The 19,024-nt window shown below is 42.4% G+C and overlaps 1 protein-coding gene across 1 annotated transcript in view; it reads left to right on the top strand.

The window, feature by feature from the left end:
• The window catches only part of GRAMD4 (GRAM domain containing 4), an 82,952-nt gene that overhangs the window by 22,768 nt on the left and 41,160 nt on the right, over positions 1-19,024 (top strand). The window contains exons 2-3 of the mRNA XM_075081296.1: positions 2,703-2,913; positions 12,484-12,604. Coding sequence (XP_074937397.1) covers positions 2,703-2,913; positions 12,484-12,604 — 332 coding nt within the window. The remainder of the gene's footprint in view (positions 1-2,702; positions 2,914-12,483; positions 12,605-19,024) is intronic.

Below are 19,024 nucleotides of genomic sequence, written 5' to 3'. Positions count from 1 at the left end.
AGTGGATAAATGTGGCTTTAACAGGTGAACACTGAGGAATCCTGATTCTGCCCAGGACAGTAATGTTCATCTGCAGCCTTGAGTTATTTGCTCCATCTGTAAGAGGGATAGAAAAGGCTTGGGAGGCATGCTTGTCCTCCATTGGTGTGGGCTGATGAGTGCCAACCAGAAAAGGGATAGCACCCTACCATCCTTATTTCTTCATGTAGCTGTATCATTAACAGTGACAGCATGGATGATGAACAAACTGGGCTTGGTTTGCAACTGCTTTGTTGTAGGTCTGACTTACATAGTATGTAAAGGTGGCTGAACGTAGATGAAGATCTTTGAGACGGGAGGGAGCATGACACAATTGTGCTGGTGCTTGTCTGAGGTTTAAACTTCCCTGATAACATTTGCTCTCTAGTTGCTATTAATAGTAGGGCCTAGAGATATTCCTGGATGTGATAGCTGACAAGTTTCTTCACCAAATAGTCAATGAACAAGCAAGAAGTGTTTCTATTTTAAACTTGGCTTTGACAAGTAATAGAACTTCAAAGAAAAGCTTTTCATAGAAAAATAACGTTGGTGTGAGTTACTGCAGGTGATTCTCTAAGTGAAATATTAAACACAACTTTAAGCATCTCCAATAAAGGAAGAGGTTGGGGGAGGGGGGGGGTTGCCAGCTGCACTATAGGGGATTTGTATTAGCTTCAAACTACTGCGTTTAAGTGAAGGGTGCTAATAAACCTTGACAGAGGTGCAAACTAAGGCAGACTTGAAGGGAGTGATCTGGTTTGAACTTGGTGTGAATAGTCACTGCCAAAGTGTTAGGATAAGCAGAGAATCCACAGGGAAAGAGGAAGTGCTTTGTTGAAGAGGGGTTTGTGTTAGGTGAGAATTGCCTCAAGTGCAAAGGCTGTGGGAGCCAGTAGCAAGAGGCTCTCCTTTCTTGCTCTTTATTTATATGCCTGAAGTGGTGCATGTCTAGATCTGCCTTTTGCTTTTTCATCTCATAACAGTGCCTGGGATGATGTGCCATAGAATTATTAAGGTTGGAAAAGACCTCTAGGATCATCAAGCCCAACCATCAGTCCAACACCACCATGTCTCCTAAATGATGCCCTGAAGCACCACGTCTACACGTTTTTTTAACACCTCCCAGGGATGGTGACTCCACCACCTCTCTGGGCAGCCTGTTCCAATGTCTGACCACTCTTTCAGTGAAGAAATTCTTCCTAATAACCAATCTAAAACTCCCCTACTGCAGCTCGAGGCTGTTTCCTCTCATCCTATCACTAGTGACTTGGGAGAAGAGACCAACACCTACCTTGCTACAACTTCCTTTCAGGTAGTTGTAGACAAGCTAAGGAAGAGGAGGGGAGTGTTGACCATTGCCGAAAAAGGATAGTCACAGGAACAATTGCCTCAAAATAAATATTTTACCACTGCAAAAGTCCATTTAGGAGAGCGTTGTGGCACCCTCCAAATGGAATGCTCAGAGCTGAGGAACAGAATTTGCAGGAGAGAAAAGTGTGTCTGGTTTGTCATAAACTGCTAGAGCGATAGCCACTTCATCTTAGAGTGGCAGGATGAAGGACCTAACTTCTTTCCTAACTTTTTTTTTTCTTAAAGTTGGAGCTCGGGACCTTTTGGTACAGAATGTGGTATGTGTAGAACACTAAACTGGAGCGATTCAGCTGGTCTGGTTTAAATTAGAAATGATACAGTGCAGTGTCTTGGAATGCTACCATTACAATGAGTGTACATACATTAATTGAATTTTCCTCCATTGTCTTTTAAAAAGCAAAATCTGAGTACAATTTATGATTTATAATTTATAAATTAAGTATTGCTTATGTCAAATACTGTCTCAGGAAATGAAATGTCCTGGGCATTTCTCATTCCTCCAGATGCTGTGGCACCTGCACGTTCTGAAAAAATACTGGCTGCACAGTTTGTCTTACAGTAAAGTTTTGGTCATACGAGTTTAAAAAACAAAATGTGAAGCATCACTAATGAAGTGATTCTCCTTTGCATCTCAAAGGAAGTAATAGAAATCTAGCAAAGGGTATACAGGATTGTCAGTAGTGGTAATTTTAAGGATTTTGGCAGTGCATTTGAATGTGGTTTATGGTAGATTTCAACAATCTCTAGTTTTTGGTGGGATCTTCTGCATGGATCTGTCTGGTGGCTTTCTTCAGTAAACCCTTGGTACCTTCTGTTTTCTTAGCTTGAAGCAGTAGGGAGATATGATAGCCTTGCTATGTTTTTTGCTCCAGTTTTTCTGGGAATGTAAAGATCAGTTGTGAAGCTTAGTGGAATTTCACGTCTCTGATTAGAAGTATCAGCAAGTTGAAGAATGTGGACTTATCAGCTAAACTTCTTTTTGTTTCAAGTAACCTGTTAGGAAGTGACTTCCTAATCTCTTTGGAGTGCAGTTTGTTAGCTTGTGCCCATTTTGACTTGATTCAAAAATAGCCATGTGAAAGAGGCCATAATAGTGTGGGAAGATGTTAAATCATCAACTACTGAAAAACAAATCGTGCATCTGTTACGCTGTGGAAAAAAATGCCTGTTAAAAAAGCTAAGCTGCATCATGTTTTCCCTCCAGTGGCAGGAAGGCCCTTGAAAGATGGTTAAAAGTAGTCAGTGATTAGAATGCATGTATTTAGGTTTATTATAAGCTTTCTAAAGTACTCTTGATGTCCTGTTTCTTGCAGAGACTCCAACCGTCATGTTAAGGTAAAGCAGAAAAGTGCAGTGCTGAACATGCTAAAGAAGTTGGATAAAATAAGGTTCAGAGGTCACAAGAGAGATGAGTTCCTTGATTTAGCAGAGTCTCCAAATGCTTCAGACACTGAATGTGGAGATGAAATCCCAGTGAAAATACCTCGAACATCAACTCGAGACAATGAAGAGCTGAGAGACCCTGTAAGTACTTGATATAAGTATTGTTATATTATGCTATATAGCTGTCAGGCAGAAGAATAACAGAAATTAATAATTCTTTGTCCCTATATTTTGGATTTAACACTTGAAGATTTGTGGACTAGGAAGTAACCTTCCAATAATAGGTTTCCATTTTGTGGAAAGATCAAATTAGTATCTTAGTGTTAGCGTTCCTTGTCCCTGCTATTGGTTTTAAATGTCATGGATTGACAGGTTTGTTAACCTTGGACGTTTTTCTGAGTGCTGTCTGGTTTTTATTTGCTTTGCTGAGTTACTAACAAACAGATCTGAAGGAAAGACTTCTTTTCAGTCTGAGAAGCTCAGATCGCTCACTGTCCAGGACTGTAGGTATAAGACTTCATTAGAGTTAGAGAATCACACTCTCTAACTGGTGGTTAGAGAGTCACTGGTGGCTTCATTAGAGTTAGTGTCACACAATCTTGTTCTTCACTGCAGTGTTGTAATACTTCCATGCTACAGAGCTGGCTTAAACCTGTGCAGGAGGTGAGCAAGGCTCTTCAGGTGCTAAAATTTTTTGGTGCTTGTAAGCAGAAGCACTCAAACAGACCTACCTTTTTAAAAGATGCTGTTTCAGGAAAAGTATTGATTTTAAAAAAAAATCCTGCTTTAACTGTTAAAAAATGGCTGTGGATCCTTGAGCTTAGAGTACTATAATCTAAATTACAATTTGTGACCTGTATTCTAGAACGTGACTTGGAAGTCAGAATTTCTACCACCCTGTTTGGAAACTCGCCATGCAGTTTTTATCCCCAAAATGTGGTCAGGCTGTTGTGTGAAAGTGCATTTCTAGAAGCACAGGGCTTGCTCACCACAAGTGTTAAACTAAGACTTCTAACTGTATATGCTTAAGCATCTCCTTTGGGTTTGGCAGCTCGTATCCTGTTCTGTAGCTATTAAGTTCTTTTAAATTTAAGTGGCCTTGTTTGGTATCACATACAATCCTGCTTATATGGAGCTCTTTTGCCAGAGTTTTTTTTCTATGATCATGGAACAAAAAAGTGGTAACAACATAGCATTTTTCAGTGACAAAGTGTCTATTGTATGCAGATCCTCAAGCTTCATGGACAAGGAAAGTCTGTTGAATGCCTTTCCTTTGCTTATTCTACTGAAGACTGTGATTTGTTAAGATATAAGCATTGTGTATGCTGGGACCAATCTGTGCTGCTGCCCTTCCAATGTGGTATTTTCTGGTTTTTTTTGTAGGTAAATACTGGTTTATTTTCATTAAACCTAAGGCATTGTATTTATGTGTGGAGAGCAGGGAATACCCTTTGTATCTAATCAGAAGGGTCTGGATGGCAGAGCTAGAGACTACAGAAAGATCTGTCTTAAACTAAACCCTAGATACTATTTTCCATATTTCTTCTCCTAACTAAAGGAGGTTAGCTCCAGGATGGCTTGGCCGAGGGAATAGTGAGGTAAACCTACAGTTTTGACTAGTTATAAAGCCTTACAGCTACACATCTGCAGTGATGGTTTCTGTTTTCTCAAATTGTTGAGCTCTGTGTGCTGAAAGGTAATTTGAAGAGAAACACTTGGATTTCTGGCTGATAACACACTGTTAAGCAGGCTGTCATGATCTACGTTCTTGGGATACAGTTGAGTATAGTTCTTTAAAAACAGGGAGAAAGGGAGAGAGGAAAGCAGCAACAGCATCAGACTTGTTGTTTTGCCCTGCTCCTGATGTTTGGGAGCTCCAAAGCCAGTGTGAATCCAGAATAGTCCAAGAGCAGCAGCTGTGTTACAGATACAAGCAAAATAAGCAAACTTGCATGAGGAAAGAGGTCTGACGCATAAGGGATAAATTTCAGATGGGAAGTTTAGGGGATTAGCACTTGGCCCTCACTGGCATCTGCCCACTAAGTGCTGCTGCCCATCCATAAAATGAAGGGAGAAGAAGTAATCCCGTGTGCTGCAGAGGTGCTGGGAGTAAAGAAAGTAATGCTTGTACATTTAAGTCAATATTAAAATAGTGGCTGAGATCATGTGAACAGGGCAATTCTGAATTATGTCTCTGTTTCTTATTGAGATTATATGGTTGAATAGTGCCTGGATTGTTTTTAATTCAGTGACTGAACCTCAAATTGCTTATACAGAGTGATTTTCTTCTACAGGCTCTGTAAGCAACTTAGTATTATACTTTCATTATACCAATCATGAGAAGACCAAGTCTTGTTGGTTTCTTCCTGTTTAATACCTTTGGGGAACTGTTGACAGCATACAAAAGTCCGTGCAAGTCTTGTGCATAAATCGAAGTTAGGCTGCATGTCTTTTCACATAGATGTGAGCTGTACTGTGCTTCTAGTTCTGTTGCTTCACTGTTTCTATTGAAATCTGAGTGCAGAACTGATGGGCTTGCAAGAGCAAGACTGGTGGCTTGGAACCGAGCATACACATGCAAAATTTGAGTCCTGGTCCCCTTATCTGCATCTTCAATATGTAGATGTCTAAGGCTCTACTGTCAGCAATTCCCTTGACAAGGGCTTAATCTCTGCCCCTCTGTACTCCCCCCCCCCCCCCTTTTTTTTTTTTGTGGTGGTTCCCCCCCCAACCCCAGTCTGGTGTATTAATCATTATGGAGCCATTAAAGAAAGATCTCTGTCTATGAGAACAGTACAGCACAGTCATATGAATGAAAGGCCCTTCTGTACTGTGCCTCAAGGGTACGTAACACACTTGGAAATGTGCACATTAGGTGCCTCTTCTTTATGTATGTGCCTGAACTTGACAACAAGTGTATGCAAAAAACTTGCCACAAATGGAGGTTTTAGACTAAAAAGCCTTGTCATAAAAGGTTGTGATTGCAGGGTCCTGACTATCTGCAAAGAGCATCCTCTGTTGCACACCTCCAGCAAGTGAAGTGAATGTTTAGTCCCAGGCCACAGATACAGCAGTGGGACTTAGTCCCAGCACTAAACATGTCTTACTGAAAAAGCATATACAAAATTTACACCCTGTGGAAGGACAGAAAGGATGGCCAGATGAGGTCATCTTATATTCTTTATCTTAAAACTCTGAGCTTTACCTGTTTAGTTCAATAATAAACATCCAAATTCATGTTTGGGTAAAGCACACAGCTTGGTCCTGGTAGGAGAGCTCTGAGGTTGGAAGGATTTGTTATTTTCCTTTGAATTCTCCTCTGGGTTCTGAGACATTTTGTTCAAAAGGTGTCTTACTATTAATTTGAATTAGTTTGGTCTCAACTTACAGGCTGGCTGTTTGCTTGTGTGGGTACTTTTTCCCCCTCTTAAGTGCCCTGACTACCAGGTGTGTCTTGGATGGCAGGTACTTGGGTCTCTGTGGGTACTTGGACACTGTGATCAGATCATTGCCAAGACAGCCCTATTGGTTTAAAAAATAAGCTCTTTCCTAAACATCTCTTTCAGCTCCTGAATGGCTTCCCAGATTTCTTCTTCCCTTACCTCTCTGCCATAGGTGGTTGGCTGTGTTTTTTAAAGCAAGAACATTCAGCACTGTATACAGCACTGTAATTTCTGCATTATTTTGTAAAAACATCACAATCATGAAATAGGTGGATGGGGTGACTTGGTTCATTCCTATTTCCTAATAGTGAGTGTATTGGCATTTGTCTTCTTGTGACTTTGGAAATTCACGTGATGTTGCTTGCTCGGTAATTAAAGTTCCCTTTATTCAGTGCCATTGTGGTTTCCTGTTCTGTAGATGCAACATGGCTTTCTTCCCGCTAGACCATAATTCTGCACCTAAAAAAAACTTTAAAACATTGCTCTGGCGACTTGATTTGCGAAGTTTCAAATGTTTGGGGATGGAGACTGTGCCCTGAAAATCATACATCACCCTTGTATTTGCCAGTTCTGGCTTGATTTGTCTCATTTTGACTATGTTTCATTTTTTTTGTACTATAGATGAATTCATGTACTCTTAATGTGAAAAATGCCGCGGTTTTATAAAAGGGAGATGTTCAGTACTATGTACGGGTATACAAATGAACTCGGTGCAGAGGAGGATCATGTCCCCTTTGACAGAGGAGGGGAAAGAACAAATTTGTGTTTAAACCCATGGAGGTTCTGCACTAACCCAGCAGTGAGCATTGCAAATTGAAGCTCTCTTGTACCTGGCATATTGTACTGAATGCAGTCTAATCTACTTGTTCAAGTTTCCTGCCAGTGTGCTAGGATTAAATCTGAGTTATTGTAGTACAGAAAACATTAAATTAATTGCTGTTCCAGTACAGTTTGGCCTCTCCTGAAACAGGTCAATTAAAACCTTAAACACTTCTATATCAGTTACCTTATTTACAGTGATTGGAAGATATAAAGTGTGGTGCAAACATTACAGTTAAGGTATTAAAGGCTCTAAACCTGGCTAGCACTAGCTATTTTTAAAATTTATGTAAAATATATCTGTGTTTTAGGAGCTTGCCAATATGGGTATGCTTCCCAGAGTGGCTACTAAGGATTAGCTATTCATGCAGAATGTTCTTGGGCAGTGTTGCTGGGTTTTCCCTTTCCTTACAGCAGGTAAATGCAGCAGCCACAGGGAACCCTTTCATAATTTGAAGCAAGAAAATGCACACGAAGTGTCAGTTGAGAAACCTGGGAGACTGTGACCTCTCTAGATAAGCTCCGTAGTTGTATTACTGAAGAATCATAGACTATTTTGAGTTGGAAGGTCATCTAGTCCAACCCCCCTGCAGTGAGCAGGGACATCCCCAACTAGATCAGGTTGCTCAGAGCCCCATCCAACCTCACCTTGAATGTTTCCAGAGATGGGGCATCTACCACCTCTCTGGGCAACCTGTGCCAGTGTTTCACCACCCGCATTGCAAAAAATTTATTCTTTATATCTAGCCTGAATCTGCCCTCTTTTAGTTTAAAACCATAACCTGTTGTCCTATCGCTACAGACCGTACCTGACTTTTCCCCCGCATAGCTGCTCACATGAATGCAAGTTAAAATTTTATATTTTAAGCTACCTCTTCCCTGTGTTGTGTCCTGGTCACTGCTGGGCCCTGAGGAGTGACTTGGGTGGTTGGTTTGGCACATCGTGTCCTCATTGCTTCCCATCCTCCATGTTTGAGACCTGCCCTTCTCTAAGTTAATTACAAATTTGGAAATGAGACCAGCAATTTGTTACATATTCTACATATTCCTAGAGAAAAATCATTTGTGTATGATGATGTGCAAGTAAAATGAAAGGAGGAAGTTGGTCAGTTACATTTCTGTGTGATGCTGAAGATGTGCAGTGCTGCAGGTGGAGAGGACAGATCTGCATCTGTTCGGTTAAGGAGTGACTTGGACCTTGTCCGTGGCTGTACAGTGAAGGCGGTGTTGGTGCTCGGTGCACAAAACAAAATCCCAGGGCTCGCAGGATGCAGGGGGTTTGGGGAGGGAAGGCAGAGAGCTCTCAGGCTGGGAGGTGCTGTTATGAAAAGCCTGAACTGCAGATGGCTTGAAAAGACATTTGTGGGTAGATGTGGTTTTTCAGATCCGGAGCTGGATGTGGCTTGGAGCAGCAACTCTGAACTCTGATAGTGGGCTAGAAGCAGTCTGTCATCGTCAGAAATCTTTCTTTAACCCCTCTGGCTCTGACTCTCCTTGCTCAACTCTGGCATTTTGCTGGCTTACTAAGCACTGCCAAGCCTTGTGCATGGTCTTCACTAAGTAATAGTGATTGCCAACATTTTAAGAGGGCTCCTGTGTCAAATACTGTCAAAGCTAGAGAGGCAGAAGGAAAAGCAGAAATCTGTGGAAGCCTTCAAGGCTTTTACTGTGAATCAGAAGCAAGAAAGGGCATCCGTAGTTCAGTTAAAAGTGTAGTTAATCCATCCCAAATCACAGCACTAGCCTGCAGAGGCAGCAGAAGAAAGAAACTTTCCCCAGCTAATGCTGGAATTAATACAAGATTTTTTTTTTGGTAATTTGGGAGCTGAGGCAGTTATGCTAACTTCAGACAGAGGTACTTTTTAAATTCCAGGGCAGGCAATTGACCTTCAGCAAATGTATAGACCTTATTTCTTTTCTTTGTAGCCTGGTAACACCTCTTGACACAATGAGGTGTGTTGGTGTGGGAAAAAAGTCTTCTGGGACAAAAGGAGCATCAGCTTAAATGTCTCCCATATCACTGTCCTGAACATGCTCAGTTTTCTGAACAGTTCTGACTTGTATTCATTAACACATTATGGTGTCACTAATTTTGGAAATTATGGGCTTGCTTTTCCACCAAACTTGTATCACTGTATCTTACTACTCTGGTTAAACCATTTTATTATTCCATGAGAATAGCATGATCTTGCTCCTAGTATTCTTAGCAAGCAGCCTTATGTTTTAACTGTGTGGAATTTTTTATTTTTTTCCTTTTTCTCTAACTTAGTAATTAATTGTAACCTTTTGGGTTTAGTTTAATGATGTGCACCTGCTGATTTTTAACCCATTAACTGATGTCAGACTTCTTGAGTCTAACACTTTAGCATATGCACACATTTGGAAACTTTCTGAAAGAATTCTGTTCACTTAGTCCCCAGTCCTAGGCATCTTTTGCTGTTTCCTGCTTCCTAAGAGACACAGTCAATGTATCCTGGACTTTAATGATTTCACATCTCTGAAGAAGCAAAAGTGGAACTGGTTCACTAGATGGACTTCTGAAATGTAGCTCATCTCTTGGTGAAATGCCTTGAGTATCTTCAGTGAAGACAAAGACTTGAATATGCTTAGATATCTGCTAGCCCCTTTCTTCTTCCTCTCCTCCCTCACCTCAGTCTCTGTGTTCCTGTCCCCACCGCAGCATGTGGGGTTGGGGACTGTTTGGCCAGGAGCCAGGTGCTGTCTTGTGATGAACTGGCTGCAACCCACATTGTCTCTGCTGCTCCTTCCTCCTCACACACTTCCGCTGATCCAGTGTGGGGTCCTTCCCACGGAGACAGTCCTCCATGAACTTTTCCAATGTAAGTCCTTTCCACAGGCTACAGTTCTTCATGAACTGCTCCAGCGTGGGTCACTTCCATGGAGTGCAGGCAGTATCTGCTCCACTGTAACCTCCATGGGATGCAGGGGACAGCCTACCTCACCATGGTCTTCACCAGGGGCTGCAGGGGAATCTTTGCTTTGGTGGCTGGAGCACCTCTTCCCCCTCCTTCACGGACGTGGGTGTCTGCAGAGTCATTCCCCTCATGTATTCTCAATCCTTTCTTGCAGCTGCTGTTGTGCAGCAGTTTTTCCACTTCTTATATACATTATCCCAGAGGCAGTACCACCATCAGGGATGGGCTCAGCCTTGGCCAGCAGCAGGTCCATCTTGGAGCCAGCTGGTGTTGGCTCTATGGGACATGGGGGAGCTTCTCACAGAAGCCATCCCTGTAGCCCCTCCATTGCCAGAACCTTGCCGTGCAAACCCAATACATGCGTGGACCCTGGGAGCGTCTTGTTCTTTGACCTGTGTGTGATTTTATTTATTTACCTATTTATTTTTAAGCAGTGGCACTGTTTCTTTAGAGAGCTCCATATGAACTCCTGCGTGCTAGGGGCAGATATTGTCCCTTTGTACCAGATGTGGATATACAATGTAGAAAGCCATGCTTTAATGCCTGGGCAGCAATCTGTATTTTAATAATGCTTTCCTTTTGCCTGTCTGTAGAGCATGTTGTAAGGGTGCTGCTGTTTGACTTCAGCCACACCTTCCTCCTTGGGGCTTTCCAAGTGCCTGGCAAGTGATAATGCTAAATCTTCCTGCGTAAATAAATATGACCTAGCTCTATAGATAAGAAATCAACACAGAGGTTAATTGCCATTCCATGCTCATCTGAAAACAGACAGCTGTTAGTCTTCAGCAGCAGCTGGAGTGGTTGCAAATGATATGTCTTGCTGCACCTCTCTGGCTAAAGGCAAGTGTGAACGGGAAATCTGGAGCATGGAGAGGAGGATGCTGGGCTGTAGCTCACTGTGTGAGGACTACCCTGGGGTCTGTTGGTCTCTGCTATGGCATGGTTCATGCTGGCAGCACAGGGCTGCTGCTGAGGTAACAGCTTCTGTTCGTCAGGGCCGGCAGTGTTGGCAGAGTGCTGTGTGGGTGTAACTGCTGCTTTCAGGACTGGAAATAGTATCTCTGCCTGGTACTGTATTGAGCAAGCCCAGGCAGGGAGTTGGTACCAGGTAAACACCATGCAGTAAATGCCTACAGAGTGCTAATTTGCATGCACAGACAAATTCTGAGGCTTAAACTCAGCATCTGTTCAGCTCAAGCAAGAAAACAGATGTTTAATAGGTATTGGCACACTGTTTTATTTTAAAAGTGCAAATCATTACCAACAGTGAAGTACTTTGCTGTCAGTGAGCTTTAGGTACATCTTCCCTAAACCATAGAAAATGTCTTTTAATTAACTCTCTTGTAAACTAGTTGGATTTATATAAGTATGTAATTTAAGCTGTTATGGTTAAATATATGCAAGCTGACTTTTGAAAGCAATACAGCTCCTGTATGTTTTCAGAGCTCAAACAAAGGGGTAGGGGAATGGTTATGATAGGTAAATAAATCACTTTTTTGTCTTGAGATCATGTCTTAGATGTAGGCTTCTACACTAATCTATCACTTTGGTTTTGAGTATAAGCTGTTGGAGAAGCTCCTATAATTCTCATTGACAGACTTCTTGTACCTGGTGGGGACTGCACACAGTGCCTGAATAACCATTACCTGGGAGATGCCCTCACATACCCTTTCTCTTGCTGTCTGGAAATGCCCACTTTATGGGAGAAGGACAGCATCATCTGCCTTCTGCTGTGTGGGCTCGGGGATTTTCTGTGCACCCTTCGTGGAGGTGGCAGTTGTCACTGCTCTTGCTAACTAATCAAGTCGCTCTTTGTTGTTATGTTCTGCAGTATTTCTAGTGCCACGTTTGTTCGAGGGGCACTGGTACATCCTGAGTACGCCCCCCCCCCCCCCGCCCCGGCCTGCCAGGATGAAGCTTCTGGGCACCAACCACATCCTTTAGCAGTAACTGGGCAGTGCTGGTGGTGGGGTGGTGGTGGTTTCCTGCACTGATCTTCCTTGCAGAGAGACCATGCTCTTCAGAGTTACACATCCATAAATAGATATTAAAATATGCAATATGTGGTTTGTAATAACTTGGTGAATATTTGGTAAAGTATTACTTTTGCTGGTTTCACAATTTCGTATGTAAAGTATGTTGCATTGACCATCCATTGAAAAGGGAAGAGGCGAGGGATAGGGTAAGCATGCCTTTTAAATTAGCAGAAGAAAGGCTAAATGATGATGCAGCAGAACTGATACGGGAGAGGAAAAAACCCCCCTTTGTTTTCTGTAACTCAGGTCTGCAGAAGTGCATTTTGTAAACTCATGTGGGAGAGATGCTGTGCATTTCATTAGCTTTTATTCATTTTGGTACTTTAATGCTGAATAAGAGGTATGCAGAGTTGTTGAAACTTCCATGTTTCTCATGTGGCTGTTTCTTTACTGCCCCAGAAGAAAGTTGATGTATTTAAATGTCAAAAAAAAAAAAAAGTACTTCTGAGCTGTCAGTGTGTTCTGGCTTTCTTTTAGGCTGGTCCAGGGACCGTCATCATGGCTTCAGGAGTCCAGGACTTCAACAGAACGGAATCTGACAGACTGAATGAGATCAAAGGTCACCTGGAAATAGCCTTGCTGGAAAAACACTTTTTACGTAAGTATAAAATTAATGTTCTGTGGAAAGGAATGGCTTAAGGCTGCTGAAATAAGGCTTCTCTAAACTGTGGAAGTTGGCATCAGAATTTTGAGGTGGGCTGATGTGCAGGTAGAACGTGGGCTGACACTTATCTCGGAGGAACTTAAAAGTATTCCTAAGGTTTCTGGGTCATTTGGATTTTCTTTTCCTCATTGCATTCCTCAGAACATACATGACTACATGACAAAAGCTGCTTAGTTGAAGTCTTGATGTTGACATCTTCAGGTTATCTTAGAATTAATTCAACCTTAATGTGGTTCCAATAGGTGGGTTTTTTTTTTTTTTCTGGTAGTAATTGTAAGAAGGAAAAGATTTCTGAAGGGGTGACCAATGCATTTCCTTGGTAGCTGTTCCAACAAGCAATACTTCTTAAAACAGATATATCTTATATCTTAACAGTATATGAATTACTGGTAAGTGGTATAAGAAATACAGTTAAGAGTATCTGTAGATTTCAAGTGTTACTTGTTTGGTTTTATGTTTGGGTATGTATATGTGTGTGTATACACATATATATGAGACAAAATTTTCATCCATGGCTAGAAGCACCTGTAAGACACTTGGGATTTTATCTTAGCAGATCTGAACTGCTGACTTTTAAGGCAGGATGGTTAAAACTGAAGAAAATGGGAGACAAGCATTCCTTTAACTTGATAGAGGTAGAGATCTCTGTAATAAATCAATGAGAATTCTTCCTCAGTTGCTTCCCCAAATGGTAATTTTAATGGGTTATTTTTGAACTTCAGAATGAGGTTTGTTTTTGTGTTTGAAGCTTGTCAGATATTTTCTAAGGGGTAGAAATAACAAGGCTATAGATTTTATTCAACTTCTAGATTATAAAACACAAACCTTGTTGTTAGATTATCTTCAGCATAGTCCCAAGGATTTGGAATTTTCTGTGACTTTTTATCGTTTGGCCAGATTTCTTTGAAATTTTTTTAAATAATTTTTTTCCCCTTGTATATGAGAGGGAGGCGTGATAAAGGAGACTGGGCAAGAATTTATAGTGAGCTGCTATCAGCTTCCACTGGTATCTGGAAGAGGTATCATGACTGGAATATCAAGCAAAAACTGAAAGTTCTGTTTGACTTGCCTTGTTGGTTTTGGTGATGTATTTGAATTCTTAACTGCAGTACAGTGTTAACCACATACTCCTTCCATCCCCAAAGATGTATTGCTTAAGCTCCTATTATCAAATTGTTTTTTAAACTAGATGGGACATTTGTGATTTCCTGATGTAATCTGATGTGTAACAAACAGTAGGACTTCCCAGAGCTGATTCTTGGTTTGAACTAGGATGTGCTTTTTGCTGCAAACACATGGTATGGTTCCCAAACACTTTCATGGCTGATGAATTAATTCTCATTCTTTAGTATGTGGTTTCAGTAACTACATGGGGCGCACATTTTTGTGAATATTTGTGAATATTTTTATTCTTCAGGTTCTTGCTGTAGTTTGAAAACCTTCTGATCAACTATGTTACCACTTTTAGCTGAATCTTTTTCCTTTGTACAGACCTTTGTAGCAAAGTTCAAGGTAAAAGGTAACGAATCTCACCCTTTCGTGTAAACTTTGAGCATATGGCTGGAGGCTCAGGCCAACGGGCAGTTCAGCTGAGTGGCGTGGGTCAGTCCTGGGTGTCTCCAGCTCTTACTGCTAGGTCAAGAGCTCTTCACCAAAGCCTGAGGTTTGGTGTAGCCACAATTATAGTGTTGTCCTGGCAAGTTGGTTGTAAGTCTGTACATAAAAACAAACAAAAGAATGGTAAACTAGTAGAGAAATGTGCACAGTGAAGCTTATCCCTTATTCTGCTACAGCACATTCAAAACTTTGGGCTGAAATGTGTAACTGTGTGTGTCAGTTGGAGTGAAGTAGGAGCTTACTGTTTGGATACGGTTCATGTATTCTTCTATTTTCATCCTCTTCCTCATTGAGCTTGGGTTTGTTTTGTTTTGTGTTGTTTTCTAGTAATAAAAAAAAAAAAGCTTCATTATATTTTTCATCCCAAAAATGAACTGATGGTGAACAGAAAAACATTCCTGAAATGTGCAGTTTGTTTACTTTCATTTGCCCTTGGAAGAAACCCTGATTATTATTCTTTTTAAATCCTGTTGCTGCAATAGGTGTGTTTTAAGAAGGTTAGTCACTCAGCTGTATTTGCATACTATTTTTAATTATGGCATTATGAGGGGGGAATCTTATCAGTGCTTATAAATCTCTAAAGGGTGGGTGCCAGGAGGATGGGGCCAGACTCTTTTCAGTGGTGCCCAATGACAGGACCAGGGGCAATGGGTTCAAGCTGGAACACAGGAAGTTCCAGCTCAACATGAGAAAAAACTTCTTTCCTGTGAGGGTGGGAGAGCAGTGGCACAGGCTGCCCAGGGAGGCTGTGGGGTCTCCTTCCCTGGAGACATTCACACCCCGCCTGGATGCGTTCCTGTGCCCCCTGCTCTGGGTGCGCCTGCTCAAGCAGGGGGGTTGGACAGGGTGATCTCCAGAGGTCCCTTCCAACCCCTACCATTCTGTGATTCCTTAAGGACACCTTGCTATAATTGTATTTGTACATAAACTGTTTGCCACACTCTCTTACTCCATTTCCTCCAGCTAGGTGTGCAAAAATCAAAGCAACTGCTGTTATGTGAGGGAAATATTTAAAGTTCCATGTATTTGCTTTTTAATGTGTTGGGTTTCTAATCCCTGTCAGCCTGATCCTGTAACTTTATTTTTGCCTCTTCTATACCTCTTATATGTATAGGTGTGTTATTAGCCAGGGGGTTTAAAGAGGAGACATTTCCTCCCAGCTACATGTCGTGTATAATCTATGCATACTCAACACAGCTACAAGTCAGTGTGGGTTTGTAGTTGCAAGTGCCTGGTTAAAGGAATAGCAAACTGTTAGTCTTCTCTAAACTCCATTCAGCCATTACCAGGCACAAGTAAAAGGTGCAGTTTGGTTCAGTAGTGTTTTCAGTGAAACACATCCCAACCCAAACTGTAGCCTCTACAAGCTGCAGAGGAAATCTGGAGCAAGTAGTTACTGGAGACAAACAGTCGTCAGTAAGGGAGAATATCTTAATCTAAGACACTAGATGAATCTCCTCCCTAGTGAAGAGATGGAGAGGAATTGCTTAGCGTGTTGCATACCTGTAAATGCAAATAAAATGTGACTGGAAGTGCGAGGGGTTTAAGCTGCAGACTGACAGGAGGGTGAGGCACGTGGAGGAAGGGATCTTGGATAATGACATCTTAAGCAAGGGAGGGATCAGCTCTGACTCCTCCAGCCAAAAGCTCCTTCTGAGCCATAGTACAGGAGTGCTGAAAACATTCAATGCATGTTGGGTCCGGCAATATTGCTGTACTGGGTGGGTTCCTGCGGAACAAGGCTTGAACACCTGCTGAACAAAAAGTGCAAAGAGCTCAGTCTGCTGGACCTCTGAATGCACGTGGACGGATGAAGTTTTGTCTTGGAGCTGTTGCCATCAGAATCATCCATTGCTGTAGGATTTTGTGTGTTACTCTGACCTTGTTTTCAATGCACATGAACGCTGCCTTGGTGCTGAGTTCAGGCTTGGAAGGCAACTACTGCACTGGGGTAGCTAGATTAATGTGCTACGGTTAGTGGTGGTTTTAGTGCTTCCATTTCAAAGCCTAGTTGTATCTAAACAAGGAATAAAAAACTTGCTTCCTGTTCTTGCATTTGAAAAAGAAAATGATAGGCAATGCCTTTTTCGGTTTGCACCTCACTGAGGTATGCGTTCTGCTTTTCTTCCCGTTACTGTTTTTGTCTGCTTATGGAGGGTAGTTTTGCAGATATCAGCACTCTGGTCCAGGTGCTACAAGATGCTTTGTAAGCACCCGTACGTCCTCTGGTTCACATGAAGTATTAGCTAATTCCCAGACAAGGATGTTCAAGCCTTTTGCAGTGCTAATTTTAGCAGCTCAGGGAAGAGGAGTTGGTGGTAGCAGCAGCTAAGAGTAAACAAACCAGGTGGCTGATGGAGAAGAGGGTTAGTCGTGAACTGGTAAATTGAAGAAGCATGCCATGAAGATGAAGAGCTTTAAGAGGAAATAAAGCCCTCTCCCACAAGGGTTTTCCATTCCACTCTGTACAGCAGCAGGCTGTGGCAAGAGTCTTTAGGGGCTTACAAAACTGCTGGGTTTGGTTATGATTTTTATACCAGCATTATAAAAGTCGTCAGGATTATGCTTCTTTCTAATTGAAATTTCTGCTCCCCCACACTCTTCATTCACATGTGCCTTCTTAAACCATGTATATGGCTGACTCCACAGTGTTTTCCCTGGCTTCCACTTTCTGGTATAAATGACCAGATGATTCTTTGTAAGAAGAACGACCTAGCAGAATAAAGACTTAATGAAAGCAGAGCTCTAGAAAACTATGCATGGTCCTTGGACAGATCTGGGATGTTAGAAAGTGGTAAACCTTAGAGATGAATTGTGTGGTGGTGGTTGTGACCAGCAAAAGACCTGTACTACGAAGTCCTATTCTGTACAGAAATGCTAATACCTCCTTGAACAGGCCTACTAATTGTATGCAGCAAATTGACTATGAAGCTGAGTCAGAGTCCAGTTACCAACGGCGTCAGAACACCCTTGGTATAATTTCTCCTGTTGTGAGGGTCAAACACCTGCAGTAGCAGAGCTAGAGAAGAGCAGAGGAATAGTTTCACTGCATTGGTTTTACTGTCGTCTTAATGACCTGGCAGCCTGTAGTCACCTTTGGTTCAGAAATCTTGAAGTAGAATAAAGAGTTGATTTGTGTAGGAGGTGAAGACTCTGGTAGGAGAGTAAGTAGCTGCTGTGACTATCTGAGGCACCCAAACAGCTGTGGGCTGTAGCAGCCATACCTTGCTAGATGGTCAACCCTGGCCAAGGGTTCCTGACACTGCAGCACAAGCTCCTAAAGCATGCTGATGCTGGTGAGTTTACCCTGGGCTTCTCCCACTTTACTCCTCCCTCTAAGCCTCCTGTCTTTCAGCTTAAAATCCTGGACTCCTAGATGCTAACAGGTCGTTCCTGGGAGATTTGCACATGTCCCTCACCCTTGTGTAGTTCCTCTGAGGACTGTGATTTATGTATGGTGACTACTGGGGAATCTTCTTGAATGTTTTTAGTGGGCACCCAGCAAAGCTGCAGGAAACAGACGTGAGTCCAGGCTTTGCTGCAGAGCTGTCTGTTCACCAGACCCACTCTCACGTGCTTTGTACTAACAAATTTGTTCAGAAGTTTTTCTAGGTCTGACTTATGACTAAGAGGCTTCTCATAAAAATAGGCAAAGTTTATTAAGAGGTGTAGGTGCTTATACCCAGAGATGCTTACATGATGCACCATGTATATCGAGTTCACGTCTAGTCTTCCTGGACAAAAAAAATCCTCTGAAGCTCTGGCTCAGTTTTCCTGCAAACATTGTTGGAAGAGGCAATCGTGAGCAGGTTAAAGCACTTGACTGGGGTTTAGGAGGCCTCAGTACAGATAGAGGAGGATGCAGACCTCCATTTCTCATCTGCAAGGACTCTGCTCTGACTGGTAGAGGATGGGTTGTGCTCTTGCTCACTCTCAACTTGGCTCCCAAGAGCATAAGCTTCCTGAGACCAGGGAGAGGGAAAGGGTGTGACTCCTGCCCAGTGCAGCAGCAGGCTGGAGTCCTGGGCTAGTCCTTGTTCTGGGTCCAGCTTGTGCAATCTGCCCTCATCATTGGACAAAGCATGTAAATCGTGGTGGTGTGAAGATGCCAGAATGCTGGAGGGCCCAACCCAGGAGTATCACGTGCTGTCACGTCGCCTTTTCGTGGGGCTGATTAACCAAAGTGCAGCACTGCGCTGACAGAGGCGCATTGTTTTAGCTCCTCCACCAGATCAAACAGATGCCACTTGTGCAACATGTTATGTAGGTGGGGTGTGCTCTTGCTTCTGCCTTTTGTTGGGTGTCCAACTTGGCTTCATGAATTGTGGATTCGGTGTGAATGCTCAGGCAGGGCAGTGGTCAGCACTGCTGTGCTGGTCCCTTTTGTATAACCGGGCCAGAGATTTTGGGAACCCCATGTGGAACCTGCCCTTCCCAGCTTAGTAACATAAAAGCTCTGAAAGAGTCTGCTGCTTTTTCCAAGCCAGACGTTGAAATGTTTATAGCCTGTTTCACTTCTGCCAAAAACAGGGAGTGAAAACAGTTTCTGCAATAATGACAAAAATTTTGCAGTTCCTTTAATTTTGCATGGATTCTGCAACTCTTCTGGCATTTTTAGACTCTGAAGTTTCTGAAAATTCATAGAGCAGCAGTGCTTTTCATTACTTTTAAGCCGGCAAAAGTGTATCTAGCAAAAGGAAACTTCCCACTTGATGTTTTGAGATGGGGATCTCTCTC

The sequence above is a fragment of the Phalacrocorax aristotelis genome, chromosome 1, assembly GCF_949628215.1.
Source record: "Phalacrocorax aristotelis chromosome 1, bGulAri2.1, whole genome shotgun sequence".
Taxonomy (NCBI): domain Eukaryota; kingdom Metazoa; phylum Chordata; class Aves; order Suliformes; family Phalacrocoracidae; genus Phalacrocorax; species Phalacrocorax aristotelis.
Note: the sequence above shows the minus strand (reverse complement) of the source record. Positions and strands in the feature narration are given on the sequence as shown.